A 20,070-nucleotide genomic window follows, 5' to 3' on the forward strand; every position below is an offset into this window, starting at 1 on the left:
TGGGATTTTCTTTTAGGAAATATTACTTAAACAAGTTCCTCTTTCTCAGAATTCATTGTAAGATTTAAACCATAGAAGGTAATTTACTCTCATAGTAACCATGTTAGATTATCAGGTGGCCAGGCATTGGCTCTTTTTGTAAACAGTATGAAGGTTGGAGAAGTGAAGAGTCTTCCAAGGCCAAACAGCAACTCAGTCACGGCAAAGTCTATATTAAATTGCAGTTTCAACTGGTGCCTTTTTGGTTTGTGTCACTTTTTTCCATATACATACAGTAAATAAAATGCTGATTTTAGATTCCCCAGAACTGTTTCTTGCTGCTGCTTCCTATATTTGACTAGTTATGAAGTTAAAGAACGATAGTTTAAAGCAGTCAATGTAATTATAAAAGCCATAGTTATAAACCAAAACATTAATATACATGGTTTGAAAAAATTTCCAATGTATCCAGGCCCAAAAGGAAATAAGTTAATGAATGGCAACACTAAAAGTAAAGAACTTTTTGCAACGATGAAAATGTTCTGTGTCTATGCTAACCAGTATTGTAGCCACAAGCCATGTACTGAGCATTCAAAATGTGGCTATTATGACTAAAAAAAATTGAATTTTAAACTTTATTTAATTTTTTTTTTTTTTTTTTTTAAGATGGAGTTTTGCTCTTGTTACCCAGGCTGGAGTGCAATGGCGCGATCTTGGCTCACCACAACCTCTGCCTCCTGGGTTCAGGCAGTTCTCCTGCCTCAGCCTCCTGAGTAGCTGGGATTACAGGCACGCGCCACCATGCCCAGCTAATTTTTTGTATTTTTAGTAGAGACGGGGTTTCACCATGTTGACCAGGATGGTCTTGATCTGTTGACCTTGTGATCCACCCGCCTCGGCCTCCCAAAGTGCTGGGATTACAGGCTTGAGCCACTGCGCCCAGCCATTTTATTTAATTTTAATTAAAATTTAAATAGCTCATAATGGTTAGTGACTTTCTTATCAGACAGTGCCTGTTCAGAGGTTGAAATATTAAATTTTCAAAACACTTAAATAACTTGTGGGGTTGTATTTAGAATAATATTAGAATATTGCTGTAATGAAACAATGATACATGTTACATTCTAAAATGCTACTATTGATGACTGATTTAGGCAAATGCATAGGGTTTTGATGTGTTCATCTTTTCTTGCCTATTAGTGGATTTGTAAGTATAGGAGTAACAGACCCACACAGGAACTGGTTTATTACCTCAATCCTAACCAAAGATCTAGATTCACTGTGGCCATAATACTTAATAATTCATTATTATTTTTATCCTTTGTTAGCTGGTTTTGCTATAGTTTAATAGTAATTCACTGAATGACACCTTTTGAATTTTTTAGTGCAAGAAACTTTAAGTTACAGAAATTGAACTTTAAGGCTCCTAGGTTTTAAGAAAATGTTGTAAATCACTTGAGGATTGAGGATATCCTTTTAATATTTGGTTTGTGATTTCAGGACAATATTCTCATATAACACTAGATTATTAATAATGCTAAATTAATGTAAAAGAAAAACATAGTTCTCTACATCCCCCTCAAATTCAAATAATAATCCTCTGTTTTAAAAAATTGGTGCTTCTAGGCCAGGCATGGTGGCTCACACCTGTAATCCCAGCATTTTGGGAGGTTGAGGTAGGTGGATCACTTGAGGTCAGGAGTTTGAGACCAGCCTGGTCAACAGAGTGAAACCCCGTCGCTACAAAAATTAGCCAGGTGTGGTGGCTCACACCTGTAATCCCAGCTACTCAGGAGGCTGAGGCACAAGAATTGCTTGAACCTGAGGGGCAGAGGTTGCAGTGAGCTGAGATCATGCCACTGTACTCCAGCCTAGACAACAGTGAGACTGTCTCAAAAAAAAAAAAAATTGCTGCTTTCTAGAGTTGAGCACTATAGGTATGAGTGGAATCTAGAGCCAATTTGCTCTGCAACATAAAAATTCATGATCTTGCTGGGTGTGGTGGCTCACGCCTGTAATCCCAGCATTTTGGGAGGCCGAGGTGGGCGGATCACCTGTCGGGAGTTCAAGACCATCCTGACCAACATGGAGAAACCCCTGCCTCTACTGAAAATACAAAATAAGCTGAGCATCATAGTGCATGACTGTAATCCCAGCTACTCGGGAGGCTGAGGCAGGAGAATCTCTTGAACCTGGGAGGCAGAGGTTGTGATAAGCTGAGATCAAGTCATTGCACTCCAGCATGGGCAACAAGAGCAAAACTTAATTTGGAAAAAAAAAAAATCATGATCTTTCTCACTATGATCAAATGTAAATAAGTGAGATTTTTTTTTCCTTGCTAAAGTATGGGATTATATTGGAAAAAGATGTTTTGGTTGTGGAGAAAGACATTAGTGGTTCTGATAATTCAAACAGATGATGTTTCTGTTGGCTGAGTTAGATCTTATGTCCTAAGGAGCCCTATCAGAGTAGAGGGTGGGTCATCTCCAAATCTTGAAGATGGGGCCTTTCACATTGAAGTGGGCCTTTCACATTGCCTTATCAGTAATCATGAAGGTAAACAGATTGTGGGCTTTGGTAATACTAACTGTAAACAGTCATCAGAGACCTTTATATGCACACCAGTTATTCATCACCAACACTAAGATACATCCTGTATTTAGAATAAACTTTCTAGAGCGTTTTTTGAAATTTTGCTTTTAGTTGACCTGGTTAACAAATTATTGCTTCCTGTGGATCTCTAAATTTGAGGCCCTAATGGAAACAAACTAGACTCAAGCTATGATCATTTCTGTTACAGCAGCCAATTGTTAGATTCTATATGGGAATATGAAAGATACTTCAGTTTAGAGCACCTCTCCCTCCCCTACATACCTGCCCACCCATTTCTCAGAGGACTTCTTATTGCCACAGCCTTTGGAGTCAGACAGCTCAGGGCTTAAATGTGGCTCTGCTGCATAATAGCTGTAGCTCCTCAGTTTTCTTTATCTGTCAAATGAAAATAATAGAGATGTTATGATGATTAAAGGGAAATTATATACACAGCACTTTGCAACCTAATACTGGATACAAGGTAAGCACTCAATGGTATGCTGAATTATTTTATCCTACATTAATGTATTTGAAAAAAAAATATTATTGGGGATTATTAATATGTCATTATCGATATTTTTTCCCTTTTCCCTAGGATGAAAATGGGATAAATAGACCAGTCTGTTCCTATGTTAAACCACTTAGAGCTGGACGGCTTCTTGATACTCCAAGGCAAGCAGCAAGATTTGTTAATGTCCTTGGTTATGAACGAGCCCCTGTTATTGGAGGAGGAGGTAAACAGGAGCAGTGGTGCACTCTGCTGGCCTTTCTCTGTAGAAACAAGGTATTATACACACATAATAGAATTAAATAGCAGTATATCATAGTTACTCTAAATTTATAATACATTTGTAAAGGAATGCCTTAGGAAAATGTACATATAGTGAGCCCGCTCTACCTGCGGGTTCTGTATCTGTGGATTCAACCAACTGAAGATCAAAAATATTTATAAAAATAATAGTAAAAAATAACATAATAAAAAATATACAAATAAAGAACAAGTATAAAACTATTTATATAGCATTTACATTGTATTGAGTGTTTTTTCTTTTTTTTTTGAGATGGAGTCTTACTTTGTCATCCAGGCTAGAGTATAGTGGTGTGATCTCGTCTCACTGCAACCTCTGCCACCAGGGTTCAAGAAATTCTCTGCTTCAGCCTTCCAAGTAGCTGGGACAGGTGCCTGCTACCATGCCCAGCTACTGTTTGTAATTTTAGTAGAAATGTGGTTTCACCATCTTGGCCAGGCCAGTTTTGAACTCCTAACCTCGTGATCCACCCATCTCGGCCTCCCAAAGTGCTGGGATTACAGGCGTGAGCCACTGTGCCCAGCCTGTTTTGAGTGTTTTAAGTAATTTAGAGGTGATTTAAAGTGTATAGGAGGATGAGCTTAGGTTATATATAAAATACTATACCATTTTGGCTGGGCATGGTGGCTTACACCTGTAATCTCAGCACTTTGGGAGGACGAGGGAGGTGGATCACCTGAGGTCCGGAGTTCAAGTCCAGCCTGGGCAACATGGTGAAATCCCGTCTCTACTAAAATACAAAAAATTAGCTGAGCGTGGTGGCGAACCCTTGTAATCCCAGCGACTCAGGAGAATTGCTTGGACCTGGGAGGCGGAGGTTACAGTGAGCTGAGATTGTGCCATTGCACTCCAGTCTGGGGACAGAGTGAGACTCCACCTAAAAAAGAAAAAAATAATATGCCATTTTATATAAGGGCCTTGAGTTTCCATGGATTTTGTTTCACAAGGGTCCTAGAACTAACTCCCTTTGGATACTGTGAGAATGCTGTGCTGTCAGCTTGACCAAGTCTGAACCTTGTTCTCACTATTTTTCATAACATTTAAATGTCAATACACAAAGAGAAAACTCAGCATCTTTATTTTCTCATGTAGTTTTTTATTTAACTTTTTGTGATTTCTGTGAGGTAGGGACCTATAAGTACTAAAGTGTGAGAAATGAAGTTATAGAATGAATTAGAGACAGCACCAGGACCAGACCATGGCTTTCTGGTACTATTGATGTGTTAAAGTTTGCTCACATAATATGTTTTTTAAAAAGAGAAAATGGCACTACAAAATGAATGTAGAAAAAATCTTGAGGCTGGACATGGTGGCTCACGCCTGTAATTCCAGCACTTTGGAAGGCCAAGGTGGGTGGATCAGCTGAGATTGAGAGTTCGAGACCAGCCTGACCAACATGGAGAAACGCGATCTCTCCTAAAAATACAAAATTAGCTGGGCATGGTAGCACAGGCCCATAATCCCAGCTACTCTGGAGGCTGAGGCAAGAGAATTGCTTGAACTCAGGAGGCGGAGGTTGCGGTGATCCCAGATTGTGCCATTGCACTCCAGCCTGGGCAAGAAGAGTGAAACTAACTAAAAAAAAAAATATTTGATTACATGATATTTTGTTTAGTTTTAAATACAAATGTATATTTAAGAATATATGTAATGTTATTAATGTTAAACTTTTTGAATGATTTGATTTCAGTAAACTAATTTTATAGATTATTTGATATTTCCTGATCTGTGTTCTAAAAATGTTTATAATATAACAAACCAGTAAAACTATCTTTATCATTCAATTCAGTTGAAATGAGAAAATAAATTTCCTTTATGATTTTTTTGAAGTAATTTTGTTTACTCTGAAGTTGTATAAATAGTATGAGTATTTACAAGATAAAGCTCATAGGTGGAAAAAAAAACATTTGGATGAGAGGTAGATTTGTCAGTTAGAAAAATTGTGTCTTAAAGACAATTGAAAAAGAGTTAAACATTACTTATCAAAACTATTTTGATTTACTTCCAAGTTGTAGTTCCCAAACATTGTGTATATAGAGCTAAGCTTTTTTATTGCCAAATATAGCAGGAATGGTACATATTTAAAATTAGGTAAATAGGCTGGGCATGGTGGATCCTGCGTGTAATCCCAGAACTTTGGAAAGCACTTTGGAAGGCTGAGGCAGGTGGATCACCTTAGGTCAGGAGTTGAAGACCAGCCTGGCCAGCATGGCAAAAGTCCATCTCTACTAAAACTACAAAAATTAGCCAGGCATGGTGGTACACTCCCAACTACTTGGGAGGCTGAGGCAGGAGAATTGCTCGAATCCAGGAGGTGGAGTTTACAGTAAGCCAAGATTGTGCCACTGTACTCTAAACTGGGAAACAGAGCAAGACTTTGTCTCAAAAAAAAAGAAAAGAAGGTTTTTACTGTACAAACAACAGCATTACAACAGTAATGGTGAAACTTTACCCATAATTCTATTCCCAGTTTATCATTTCTTTTTACATATTTTTCCTGTATATGTGTCATTTATTCCATAAGTATAATTAATGTAAATAAAATTTCATATCTTGCTTTATAATTAAGCATTATGCTATGAACATTTTTCCATATATTGATATTGCTACAGTCTATCTGATTTCCTTTTTTTCTTTCTTTTTTTTTTTTGAGGTAGAGTTTTGCTCTTGTCACCCAGGCCGGAGTGCAATGGCACGATCTTGGCTCACTGCAACCTTTGTCTCCTGGGTTCAAGCGATTCTCCTGCCTCAACCTCCCTAGTAGCTGGGATTACAGGCATCTGCCACCAGGCCTGGCTCATTTTTGTATTTTTAGTAGAGATGGGGTTTCACCATGTTGACCAGGCTGGTTGAACTCCTAACCTTAGGTGATCCACCCACCTTGGCCTCCCAAAGTGCTGGGATTACAGGTGTGAGCTACCGTACCCAGCCGATATTTTCTATTTTTTTATAGGTCTTTACAACTTTTGAACATTGAAAGTAATATAACCACATTAAAGAAAATCTGGAAAATAGAGTGGAAAATTATATATACTGTTCCCAGTAATAACCATTGTTGGCATTTTGTTGTTCTTGCCATTTTTCCTATGTATATATTTTCTAGAAATTAACACATATAGACAGCATCAGTCATTGATTGAGTGTTTTCCATTTATTTGCATTTCTTGCTGTATGATTTGTTGGCTTATTTGTTCATATCCTTCAGCTATTAATCTATGAAAATATTCCAGGCTGGGCACAGGGGCTCATGCCTGTAATCCCAACACTGGGAGGCTGAGGCAGGAGGATCACTTGAGCCCAGAAGTTCAAGAGCATCTGGGCAGCACAATAAGACCCCATTTATACAAAAAATTAGCTAGGTATGGTGACACACACCTTTAGTCCCAGCTACCTTGGGAGGCTGAGATGGGAGAATCACTTGAGCCTGGGAAGTCAAGGCTCCTGTGAGCCATGTCACCAGTTTGGGTGACAGAGGAAGACCCTGTCTCAAAAAAAAAAAATTCTTCTCTTTCTTTCTATGTTGTGTGAGTTCTTTATAAACTTTTTCTGCTTTTGTTTTTTTGGAATTGGAGTCTAGTTCTGTCGCCTAGGCTGGATTACAGTGGCACGATCTCAGCTCATGCCCTGCACTGCATCCTCTGCCTCCTGGGTTCAGGCAATCCTCGTGCCTCACCTCCTGAGTAGCTGGGACTACAGGTTTGTGCCACCATGCCCAGCTAATTTATGTATTTTTAATAGAGAAAGGGTAGGCCGGGCATGGTGGCTCAAGCCTGTAATCACAGCACTTTGGGAGGCCGAGGTGGGTGGATCACGAGGTCAAGATATCGAGACCATCCTGGTCAACATGGTGAAACCCCATCTCTACTAAAAATACAAAAAATTAGCTGGGCATGGTGGCACGTGCCTGTAATCCCAGCTACTCAGGAGGCTGGGGCAGGAGAATTGCCTGAACCAAGGAGGCGGAGGTTGCAGTGAGCCAAGTTCACGCCATTGCACTCCAGCCTGGGTAACAAGAGCAAAACTCCGTCTCAAAATAAATAAATAAATAAATAAGAGAAAGGGTTTCACCATGTTGGCCAGGCTGGTCTCCCAACTCCTGACATTAAGTGATCCATCCACCTTGGCTTCCCAAAGTGTTGGGATTACAGGTGTGAGCCACCATGCCTGGCCAATACATTTTTATTATAATTTTGTATTTAAGTATGTAATGAGGAAACAATATGAAGAATGAATACTTCATTTTATCTTATATTCCAGGGTGACTGTGAAGATCACGCTAACCTTCTGTGCAGCCTTCTTCTTGGATACGGATTAGAAGCATTTGTCTGTGTTGGAACCAAGGCAAAAGGAGTACCTCATGCATGGGTTATGACTTGTGGAACTGATGGGACCATCACTTTTTGGGAGAGTTTAACAGGACACAGGTTAGTCTACTAAGTTTACAAGGATATTAAAATGAAGCTATATGTATTTTAAATTATAAGAGTTTTTTGTCCATATTGATGGTACTTGAAGGTATGTGTTGATGATTTTAGTTAGAGCCTTTTCAGTGGTTACGTAAAAAAGTACTTCGATCATGGCAGCTAAGTAAATGAACTCTAAGAAAACTTTTACCTCAAATATTCTTTACCAACATGATGTTGGTAAAGAGCAAATTATATTTACTCTTAGTTTTGTATGATTAGCATAGGTATTTTTCAGTTTTATCTTTTTTTTTTGGCAGTGTCTCACTATGTTGCCCAGGCTGGAGTGCAGTGGCACAATCACAGCCCACTGCAGCCTTGCCCTCCTGGGCTCTGGTGATCCTCCTACCTCAGCTTCTTGTGTAGCTGGGACTACAGGTGTGCACAGCCAAGCCTAGCTAATATTTGTAGAGATAGGGTTTTGCTGTGTTGTCCAGGCTGGTCTTGAACTCCTGGGCTCAAGCAGTCTGCCTGCCACAACCTCCCAAAGTGCTGAGATTATAGGCCTGAGCCACCACTCCTGGCTGGCATATGTTTTTTTCTAATGATCATCCCTAAGCCTGAAAATAAGTTCAAGTTGTAAATCATGATTTCTTTTGAAAATTTGATATGGTTACCATCTCCATGTTGGCAGTTCCACTGGACACATTTTTTAAAGTACTTTAGCCTGTCATTAGGTTTTGAAAGAGCTGAGTACTTCTGTTGTAGGACTTCCTCCTAGTTCAGCTAAGAGCCGGATCCTTGTCACATGGCCACAAAATATTAGGCTCGCAGACAATTTGAACAGGGAGAAAAATGGAATTTGTTGGGCAAAAAGGTAAAAAAAGGGAAACAGGGACCCTTCAAAGCCAGAGATACTGCTAGTGTGCTTCCTGCCTTGCAGATTGAATTCCAGGTTCCACTCAGGAAGAGTAGGGGCCAGGCTCCTCCCCACTGTAAACTGCTCAAACTTCTGTGGCTCCATCTCAGTGTGTTCTCCTCTCAGTGCACAGGCTGGTTGGAGTTTCTCTGGGGACCCTTTTTCACCTGGCTGTCTCACTTCTTTCTTCCTAGAGTGTTCTTTCCTTAGCTTCTTTCTTATCATTGTCTTTGAATATTCATTATTCCTCTCTGGCTGTTCTCAGTTTTCCTTCTTCTTGTCTTTAAATGTTATGTGTTCTAGAGGCCCAGCCCTGAGCCCGCTTTTCATTTCCCTGAGTCTTCTGTCTCTCTGGTTGATAATCATGCCTAATAATGCTTTGGTTAGTCATGCCTAATAATGCATAGCCAGATTGTTTTAATTGTGTTATCTGAGGCAATTTTTTTTTTTTTTTTTTTTTGAGATGGAGTTTCACTCTTATTGCTCAGGCTGGAGTGCAATGGCGCCATCTCGGCTCAATGCAACCTCCACCTCCTGGGTTCAAGTAATTCTGCCTCAGCCTCCCGAGTAGCTGAGACTATGGGTGCATGCCACAACACTTGGCTAATTTTTGTATTTTTAGTAGAGATGGGATTTCACCATGTTGGTCAGACTGGTCTTGAACTCCTGACCTCAGGTGATCCACTTGTCTCAGCCTCCTAAAGTGCTGGGATTACAGGCATGAGCCCCACCGCACCTGGCCTTTCATCTTAACAATATACATAGGATATATTCTGTTGTTAAAGGAGTAGAGTTGGTTTCATTATTATGAGATGTACCATACAATTAATTAATACAGGGTAATCAAATTGTGGAAATAGGAAAAGGAAAAACGAGTATTAAACTCTAATTCTGAGAAGTAGTTATGGCCTTAAGTGTTAGAATAATTTCCTCAGTAAAATGCTGCCTTCTTAATTTTTAAGTTCTCATATATAAAATCATTTAATTTTTTTTAGGTACATCCATAAACCTGCCAGTCCTGATGAACCTCCAGTTGCTGAACAGCCCAAACCATTGTACCCATATCGAACAATTGGTTGTGTTTTCAACCATCAAATGTTCCTGGGAAATTGTCAACCCTCTGATGCAGTAGAAACCTGTGTATTTGATTTGAATGATGAATCCAAATGGAAACCCATGAGTGAGGAAGCAATTAAATCCGTGTGTGCTCCTGGAGCTACAACGTCCCTTCCTCCCTTTCCACCTCTGTGTGCATCCACAATTGATGCGTCAGTAACCAGTAATGAAATTGAAATGCAACTGAGGCTCCTAGTATCAGAACACAGGAAGGTAATTCACACTGAAATAGTTGTAGTTTCATACTTTTTTCATTTCTTTATGTATTTAACTATTTTTTTGGTGTGCGTGATAGTGCCAGTCGGTATTCTAGCCCCAAACAAAGCAACTACAGTCCCTACTATTAACATTGTAATTTTGAAAGTCATGAGAGTTCAAGTTCTAAGACTCAGAAATCTCCAAATTCATTAATGCTTATAGAATGTATTACTTCCTTCTAGAAATGAAGGTTCAAGCAATTCTTCTGCCTCACCCTTCTGAGTAACTGGGATTATAGACGTGCCACCATGCCCGGCCAATTTTTGTATTTTTGTAGAGATGGGGTTTCACCATATTGGTCAGGCTGGTCTTGAACTCCTGACCTCAAGTGATCCACCCTCCTCAGCCTCCCAAAGTGCTGGGATTACAGTCTTGAGCCACTGCATCCAGCCAGATCAAGCCTCTTGTCTAATAGCATGTAGATTTCCTTTGTAAAGTACCTTAAGGAACACATAAAAAGTATTAGTCATAAGGAAAAGATTAATATATTTTACAGACAAGTTCATCAAAAGAAAACATTAAGAGATTGAAGCTGTGGAGTGGGAAAAGTTATTTGTAATACATATTACCATGAAAAGACTAGAATCCAAAATTCCTACAAAAGGTTTATTTCTGATTCACCTTTTGGGGTTCCTTATTCCACTCTCTACCGTGGGTGTTTTCTGTGTTCTTTGAGGCTGTCAAAGGCAAACTGATTTATCAAACATGTTCTCTGGGTTCCCAGTTACTCTTAGCTTTGGCCTCTAATATATTCCTTATTCAGGCTAGGCACGGTGGCTAATGCCTGTAATCCCAGCACTTTGGGAGGCTGAGGTGGGCAATTCACCTGAGGTTGGGAGTTTGAGACCAGCCTGACCAACATGGAGAAACCCTGTCTCTACTAAAAAATATAAAATTAGCTGGGCATGGTGGCACATGCCTGTAATTTCAGCTACTCGGCAGGCTGAGGCAGGAGAATTGCTTGACCCCAGGAATTGGAGGTGCGGTGAGCCAAGATCATGCCATTGTACTCCAGCCTGGCCAAGAAGAGCAAAACTTCGTCTTAAAAAAATGTGTGTGTGTGTGTGTACATATTCCTTATTTGCTTGTCAACTCATCAAAGCATTTAAATGTATATTTTGGAAAATCTGGAGTTTGTAGTGTGTTTTTAAGCAAGAGTTGATCAGGAGACCTCTGGTCCATTATATTGCTGGAGATGAAAGCCCCTTATTACTTTCTCTTTCCTTCCATCACTTGTATTACCTTTAGCTTTCTTTTCTTAGGTTCTGCTTATAAATAAAAGCAATATTTTATTTTATAATAATTACTTTTGGCCAGGCACAGTATCTCACACCTGTAATCCCAGCAGTTTGGGAGCCTGAGATGGTTGGATCACTTGAGCTCAGGAGTTCAAGACCAGCCTGGGTGAGAATCCATCTCTACAAAAAAATACAAAAATTTAGCCGGGCATCGTGTCACATGCCTATAGTCCCAGCTACTTGGATGCTAAGGTGAAAGGATCAGTTTAACTGGGGAGGCAGAAGTTGTAGTAAGCTGAGATGATACCACTGCACTCTAGTCTGGGTGACAGGGTAAGACCCTGTCTCAAAAAAAAAAGGAATTACTGTTTATAGAAAAAGAAAATAAAGCTGTGATAGATGCCAGTGTTGATCACTACTTAAGGGTGCCTATAAATCAGCAAAGGTTCACATTTTGCCACGGGAAAAGCATTGTTAATCATGGACCTTTGAGATCATTTGTGACAAGTTACCTTGAATGTAAAATAAGGAAATGCCAAACATCTATTATGATAATCAAAATATCTAGAATTTGGAGAATTTTTTATATTTGTAACAATATTATTTTTAACTTCTTGTGTCTAGATAGCAATAGGTCATTTGGTGTTATAAATGGAATCATGGGCTGGGCTCAGTGGCTCACACCTGTAAATCCTAGCACTTTGGGAGGCCAAGGTGGGTGGAACACTTGAGGTCAGAAGTTTGACATCAGCCTGGCCAACACGGTGAAACCCTGTCTTTACTAAAAATACAAAAATTGGTTGGGCTTGCTGGCGGGTACCTGTAATCCTAGCAACTCCTGAGGGTGAGGCAGGAGAATCGCTTGAACCTGGGAGGCAGAAGTTGCAGTGAGCCAAGATCGCACCACTGCACTCCAGCCTGGGCAACAGAGTAAGACTCTGTCTCAAAAAATTAAAAAAAAAAAAAATGGAATCATGTTGTTTTTAACATTCTATAGAAATATGTTTTAAGCCCCCTAGGGGCCTATAACATGTCTTCATCTTTTTATCTCTTACACTAAGTTTTATAGAGTACATGTTCAGTAAATATTTGTTTAATTACATATAGGATTCATTTGCTGACTTTGCTCCCCTCTGCAGTTGAGTTTATGGTAGGAACAGTCAGTCTTTAGTAAACAGATTCAATCTTAATAAACTCTTTAAGTAAAATATCTCAAAATTCACTAACACTCCATATTAGGACTGTTTCATACAGTATTTTCTAGTAGATATTAAAGAAGTACAGGATTTGGAGCCTTCATGAAACATCACTGTTTCGAATGTTTGGTTTTTCTGAGAAGTAAAATCTGATCACCTATAGTTTCTTTTATCTGACTTTTATTTCTATGCATCTTTGTAATTATGAAAATATTATGATAGCTTTTAAAAATCTTTTCTTGGTATACATTAAAATAATCAACATTTTTATTTAGCTGGTTTTAAAAATATTAATGTATTTCATTTTTTCTTTTTCTCTTGATTGCTTATAGGACCTTGGTCTCACTACTGTTTGGGAAGACCAGCTGTCCTATCTTCTTTCACCAGCTTTGGCTTCTTATGAATTTGAGCGTACAACAAGTATATCAGCAGGCAATGAAGAATTTCAAGATGCCATAAGAAGGGCTGTACCTGATGGTCATACATTTAAAGGGTTCCCAATACATTTTGTGTATAGAAATGCAAGACGTGCATTTGCCACATGTCTTCGGTAAGATGTAATTTGTGGAATCAGGTTTTCAGTTTAGGAATCTTAGAGATCAGTCTGATAGGGGTTTTTTATTTCCTTTTTTTTTTTCAAAGTCAAGGTCTCACTGTGCTGTCCACACTGGAGTACAGTGGCACATTTATGGTTCACTGCAGCCTTGACTTCCCGGGCCCGTGAAAGGCCTTCCACCTCACCCTCCCAAGCAACTGGGGCCACAGGCATGCACCATCATACTTGGCTATTTTTTTTCTTTATTTTGTAGAGATGGGGGTCTTCCTGTGTTGCCCAGGCTGGTATTGAAATTCCTGGGCTCAAGCAGTCTTCCCACTTTGTCCTCCTAAAGTGCTGGGATTACAGGTATGAGCCATTGTACCTGGCCTAATCTGGTAGTTATTTAGGAATGACATCAGAGTCACATGGGATCTTTTACAATGACTTACCCTCCTTGCCACAGATTTTGATTCATTAGGTCTGAAATGTAGCCCTAGATAGTCTGGGATTATTTTCTCAGTGATTTTGGTACAGTCTCAGTCAGGTATCTCTGATTTTGTTTGGACAATATGGAAATAGTCTATGATTTGAATAGCTTGACCAAAATTACAGTGTCTTTGATAGCATTGACAGAATTTGAAAAAATTATTTTATTTATTATTCATTTTTGAGATGGAGTCTCAGTCTGTTGCCTAGGCTGGAGTACAGTGGCACAATCTTGGCTCATCACAACCTCCGCCTCCCGGGTTCAAGAGATTCTTCTGTCTCAGCCTCCCAAGTAGCTGGGATTACAGGTGCCTGCCACCACACCTGGCTAATTTTTGTAATTTTTAGTAGAGACGGGTTTCACCATGTTGGCCAAGCTTGTCTTGAACTCCTGACCTCAGATGATCCACCTGCCTCAGCCTTCCAAAATTCTGGGATTACAGGCATGAACCACCTTCCCTAGCCTGAAAAAATTATTTTAAATATTGATTTACTTGGAAATAAAAAAGTGAGGTGCATGGTCACTTCTTAATTGAATATATATTTTTTCTTAAATAGATCTCCTTTCTGTGAAGAAATAATCTGTTGCCGTGGAGACCAAGTGCGACTGGCAGTTCGTGTCCGAGTGTTTACTTACCCTGAATCTGCATGTGCTGTTTGGATCATGTTTGCTTGTAAATATCGCTCGGTATTATAGGGCCAACATTTCTATAAGAATTATACCTGTGTTTAATTGGAATTTTACACATTGTACATTATTTAGCTATTTAGAGGTTTGTTATTTTAAAATCACAATCTGGCTTGAATGACGTATTTCAATTTTGTATATACTTGACTGGTAATGTTTAGAAAAATCATGTTGTGTTCCTTTAAAAATTAAGGGTGAAAAATTTCTATAAATCACCCTGGAATTTAGTATAAATTAAGTGTATATTTTAATAAATGCTACTTTGTTTACAGGTATCAGTAGTTTAAATATTAATATAAAATGCACTTAGTTTTCTTTACACTAAAAAGTAATCGAAGAGATGTCTAAGGGTTTAAGCCCTAGAAAAATCGATATGATCATGATTTTTCATAGATTAATGGGATTATTTTATACAAATTAGGAGAAATTAACCTCATGACAGATTTAGTTATTGCATTTGTGAAAATAAATGTTGATGAATTGCCACATTTGTGGTTTATTCCTGGCCCTTGTGATATTTGAGACAGCCCAGAAATTTATGGTCAGACCTTGAAATAAGAGTAGGACAAAATTAATATCAGAAAAGCATAAATATTAATAAGCTCACATGAAAATACATGAATCATTTAGAAACATTTATCAGTGTGATTTGTTGTAAAAATGAATTGGGTATTTTAGAAAAAATTTATTATACCTCTTTGTTATGATATTGTGATCTTAGCAGTGTATCACTGATTTTCTGTGGTCAGAGGATTGATTACTAGCCTCTTCATGGATTCTATTTTCTGAAACCTCTTTTTTCCTTCTTTTCATTGTGATGAAAACATCAGCATACATGTGACTAATCTAAATGAGAGATTGATTGTGTGAGGCCACTGAAAAAAGTTTTTAAGGCCCAGCGCAGTGGCTTATGCCTGTAATCCCAGCACTCTGGGAAGCTGAGGCTGGTAGATCACTTGAGATCAGGAGTTCATGACCAGCTTGGGCAATATGGTAAAACCCTGTCTCTACTAAAAATACAAAAATTAGGCTGGGTGCAGTGGCTCACACCTGTAATCCCAGCTACTTGGGAGGCTAAGGCAGGAGAATCATTTGAACCCAGGAGGTGGAGGTTGCAGTGAGGCAAGATTGTGCCACTGCACTCCAGCATAAGCAACAGAGTGAGACTCCATCTCAGTTAAAACAAACAAAAAGATTAGCTGGGTGTGGTGGCGCATGCCTTGTGATCTCAGCTACTGGGAGGCTGAGGCAGGAGAATAGCTTGAACCCAGGAGGTGGAGGTTACAGTGAGCTGAGATTGTACCACTGCACTCCAGCCTGGGCGACAGAGCGAGATTTCATCTCAAGAAAGAAAAAAAAAGACTAGCAATTCAACTTTTTGCAAGAAGCTGCATGATATGAGGAGTTTGACTGTCAATTTAGCACTTCTGTGCATAGTTCTTTTTAAGTCGTTTTTTTTTCAAATCATCTTCGTTCTCTTTGATATATGTAGTTCTTCATTTAGTTGCTTCATCCATTGGTCTTAAGAAAGTAACTGTACCAGTTGGCTATCCAAGTTACTAATTCTTTTCATCATTTTAATTCACCCCTACAAAGAAAATAATTTTTAAAATCTTAAAGTGTCTTAAATTTACTTTTTGGGCCAGGTGTGGTGGTTCACACCTATAATCCCAGGATTTTGGGAGACTAAGGCCAGAGAATCACTTGAGGCCAGGAGCTCAAGACCAGTCTGGGAGCATAGAGAGAGAACCGCCTCCATCTCCATAAAAATAAATCTTTCTGTTTTATTTTATGTATATAATAAATACTTATGATTCAGTTTGTTTTAAAAGTCAAAATATTACAATCCCTCTTTCACAATTTTCATAAAAAATGGTAATCAGATGTTTCTTGTGAGACTGACATGACTGTAGAGAATTAGCAAAATAATAATTAAAGCTTTTTTTTTTCTTTTTTTTGGCTGAGCATGGAGGCTCACACCTATAATTCCAGTACTCTGAAGTACTGACCTGGAGGCTGAGGTAGGAGAATCTCTTGTGTTGAGGAGTTTAAGACCAGCCTGGGTAACATAGCAAGGCCCCATCTCTACAAAAATTAAAAAAAATATAGCATAGTGATTGTGCATTCTGTGGTCCCAGCTACTTGGGAGGCTGAGGTGGGTGAATCACTTGAGCCTGGAAGATTGTGCCACTGCACTCCAGCCTGGATGACAGAGTGAGACCCTATCTCAAAGAAAAAAACAAAAACTTTTTAAAAACTCTTGCCAGAATTATGAATAAAGCTAACAACAGAAAATTGCTTGTAGTTTTCAACTTTTGAGACAAACTATGAGGTATATACTAAGAGACAGACTATATTAAGATCAAGGCTGTATTAGCATTGAGGCTGGGCTTCCTGCCTTATTGTAGCAGAGTAACATGTATATCAAATGTACTTTTGATATAAACTCTATAATAAATATGCTTTTTATGCACTTTAATAGAGTCTGGCATTAATATTTTTCTCTAAAGACTTATTTTCGGCCGGGTTTGGTGGCTCACGCCTATAATCCCAATACTTTGGGAGACTGAGGTAGGCGAATCATGAGGTCAACAGTTCAAGACGAGCCTGACCAACATAGTGAAACCCCATCTCTACCAAAAATGCAAAAATTAGCTGGGCATGGTGGCAGGAGAATCACTTCAACCCAAGAGGTGGAGGTTGCAGTTAGCTGAGATCATGCCACTGCACTCCAGCCTAGGTGTCAGAGTGAGACTCCATCTCAAAAAAAAAAAAAAAAAAAGACTTATAGGTTATTTCAGTGCATTTATCACTAGAAGTCCGCTATTATTCTAATAATTTTTCTTTTTTTTTTTTTTTCTTTTGAGACAGAGTTTTGCTCTTGTTGCCCATGCTGGAGTGCAATGACACTATCTTGGCTTGCCACAACCTCTGCCTTCCGGGTTTAAGCAATTCTCCTGCCTCAGCCTCTCAAGTAGCTGGGATTACAGGCATGCACCACCATGCCTGGCTAATTTTATATTTTTAATAGAGTTGGGGGTTTCTCCATGTTGGTCAGGTTGGTCTCGAACTCCTGACCTCAAGTGAACCACCCGCCTTGGTCTCCCAAAGTGCTGGGAGCTACCATGCCTGGCCAATTTTTCTTTTTAAGAGTTAAATTTACCTTGTATATTTAGCTGTCATAAAAGTTGTTTTTCTATTAAAAATGTAAAATTTTAAAAATGTCTCTAAAGTGTTGCTCTTGACAATATGTATACCAATAGTCCCCTCTATGTTATATGTGTATTTTTATCTATGTCTATTTAATCAAAAAATACCAGAAACCCAGAAACTTCATTTTTCATTACTCAAGCATGAACCTATTGAATAAAAATTTGAGTCCAGCCTGGTCAACATAGTGAGACCGCATCTCTATGAAAAATAAAACACTGGGGCCAGATAGGGTGGCTGACACCTATAATCCCAACACTTTGGGAGGCCGAGACAGGCGGAACACGTGAGGTTGGGAGTTCAAGACCAGCCTGACTAACGTGGAGAAACCCCATCTCTACTAAAAATATAAAATTAGCTGAGTATGGTGGTGCATGCCTGTAATCCCAGCTACTGGGAGGCTGAGGCAGGAGAATCCCTTGAACCCAGGAGGCAGAGGTCGCAGTGAGCCAAGATTGTGCCATTGCACTCCAACCTGGGCAACGAACAAAACTCCTGTTTCAAAAAGTATATAGCTGGGTTTGATGGCACATGTCTCTAGTCCCAACTACACAGGAGGCTGAGGCAGGAGGACCCCCTGAGCCCAGGAGCTCAAGGCTGCAGTGAGCTCTGATCTCACCACTGCACTCTAGCCTGGGGGACCAAGTGAGACCCTGACTCAAAAACAAACAAAAAACCTTTACTAGAGTTTACTTAACTAACTGAACACTCCAAGTGCCTTCAAAATTTTTTCTGGTTGGGGCTTGGTAGCTCACACTTATAATCCCAGCACTTTGGGAGGCTGAGGTGGGTGGATCACCTGAGGTCAGGAGTTTGAGACCAGCTTGGCTAACATGGCAAAACCCTATCTCTATTAAAGATACAAAAAATTACCCAGGCAGGAGAATTGCTTGAACCCAGGAGGCAGAGGTTGCAGTGAACTGAGATGGTGCCATTGCATTGCAGCCTGGAGACAGAGCAAGATTCTGTCCCAAAAAGAAATTTTATTTCTAGTATTGAGGTGTACTGTACATTTTTAATTAGGATGTGCAAAAACACATTTGTAATCTGGAAGTTGTAGAAAGTACACACATTTGAAACCCATTTTTCTACTGCTTAACAGTTGTTAATAAAATAATATTCTATGCTAGGTATCTGACCATCAGAAAGCATTAGTTATCAGTTGTTTTTTAAATTCACACTTCTGATTTCATGCCCTACCAAACAAAAAAACAGCTTAGGTTGTACCGCAGTTTGCAATTTGATAAGTTTTTTGTGATTCTCAGATAACAACACTTTCAACTTAAGTAGGTAAATACAGGAATTAGATGATCTGTTTTGAACAGTGCTAACCTTTAATCAGTGAAAGTAGCATTGCTTTCTAGCAGTTGGTATTTGAGAATTAATTTGAGATTAGCCAAAGGCTATATAAAATCTTAAAACAGCCAAACACATAGACAAGAGGCCATCCCATTTTGAAGAGCCCTGACATACTGTTTATGTAGCATATTCTACATTTAAAGCACAAATTCAGTTATAATCATGTAAGTATGGGTATTGAATGTTTAATCTTCAGAGATTTGGGTGGTATGTATAGTCATTGTAATTACATTTGACATACTTAGTTTGTGTATTAACTACTTGATACCAGTGTTAATTGTCATGGATGGCCTGGGCATGATGGCTCATGTCTGTAATCCCAGCACTTTAGGAGGCCGAGATGGGCAGATCACGAGGTCAGGAGATTGAGACCATCCTGGCTAACACAGTAAAACCCCATCTCTACTAAAAATACAAAAAATTAGCCAGGTGTGGTGGCACGTGCCTGTAATCCCAGAAACTCAGGAGGCTGAGGCAGGAGAATCATTTGAACCTGGGAGGCAGAGATTTAAGTGAGCCAAGATCGCACCACTGCACTCCAGCCTCCTGAGCGACAGAGGGAGACTCCATCTGGGAAAAAAAAAAAAAAAAAGTCATGGATGTTAGAAGAAAAGCAGAGAACATTCTTAACTGGCATTTTTGTTGTTCGCTCTGTCTTATGGTGCCGAGTATATTTCTTTTCTCTCTCTCTCTCTTCTTTTTTGAGATGGAGTCTCCCTCTGTAACCCAGGTTGGAGTGCAGTGGCACAAGCTTGGCTCACTGCAACCTTTGCCTCCCAGGTCCCGGTTCAAGCAATTTTCCTACCTCAGCCTCCCAAGTAGTTGGGATTACAGGCACGAGACACCATGTCCAGCTAATTTTTGTATTTTTTAGTAGAGACAGGGTTTCACCATGTTGGCCAGTCTGGTCTTGAACTCCTGACTGTGTGATCCACCCGCCTTGGCCTCCCAAAGTCCTGGGATTACAGATGTGAACCACCGCACCTGGCCGCTGCTAAGTATATTTCTATAAAATGAAATATTTCTTTTTCTGATTCTACTGAATTTAGATTTGTGCTCTAAAACATACCCTAAAATATGCATTTTTTAGAGTATGTTTTTTTTTTCATGGTCTGGAATTATGGAATTTTGGACTTGAAAGGAATCTTAGGTCTTCCAATTCATTTAATTCCTTGACTAATAAAATGGAGATAGAAAAAAGTTCTCTGCCCAAGGATAGATATCTCTAGTAGCAGATAAGTTCTAGAATTCAGGTTTGTTTGTTGGTTTGTTTTTTAAG

General features: G+C 39.3%; 1 protein-coding gene and 1 long non-coding RNA gene across 8 annotated transcripts in view; one reads left to right on the top strand and one right to left on the bottom strand.

Moving 5' to 3' along the window:
- CEP76 (centrosomal protein 76) overlaps positions 1–20,070 on the top strand; it is a 44,679-nt gene that overhangs the window by 13,283 nt on the left and 11,326 nt on the right. For 3 of the 6 annotated variants that reach the window (XM_035270514.3, XM_035270516.3, XM_035270517.3), the window contains 5 exons: positions 3,167–3,355; positions 7,638–7,804; positions 9,698–10,031; positions 12,843–13,060; positions 14,093–14,208. In XM_035270514.3, the coding sequence (XP_035126405.1) occupies positions 3,167–3,355; positions 7,638–7,804; positions 9,698–10,031; positions 12,843–13,060; positions 14,093–14,208 (1,024 nt within the window). Of the gene's footprint in view, positions 1–3,166; positions 3,356–7,637; positions 7,805–9,697; positions 10,032–12,842; positions 13,061–14,092; positions 16,702–20,070 lie in introns of those variants that run through there. The other 3 variants (XM_035270513.3, XM_035270515.3, XM_078347714.1) reach the window with 1 other exon arrangement.
- LOC103787548 (uncharacterized) overlaps positions 1–20,070 on the bottom strand; it is a 45,920-nt gene that overhangs the window by 9,676 nt on the left and 16,174 nt on the right. For both annotated transcript variants that reach the window (XR_013525697.1, XR_001906855.3), the window contains one exon: positions 2,854–2,967. This is a non-coding gene — a long non-coding RNA (uncharacterized LOC103787548). The remainder of the gene's footprint in view (positions 1–2,853; positions 2,968–20,070) is intronic.

The sequence above is a fragment of the Callithrix jacchus genome, chromosome 13 (genome assembly GCF_049354715.1).
Source record: "Callithrix jacchus isolate 240 chromosome 13, calJac240_pri, whole genome shotgun sequence".
NCBI classification, from domain to species: domain Eukaryota; kingdom Metazoa; phylum Chordata; class Mammalia; order Primates; family Cebidae; genus Callithrix; species Callithrix jacchus.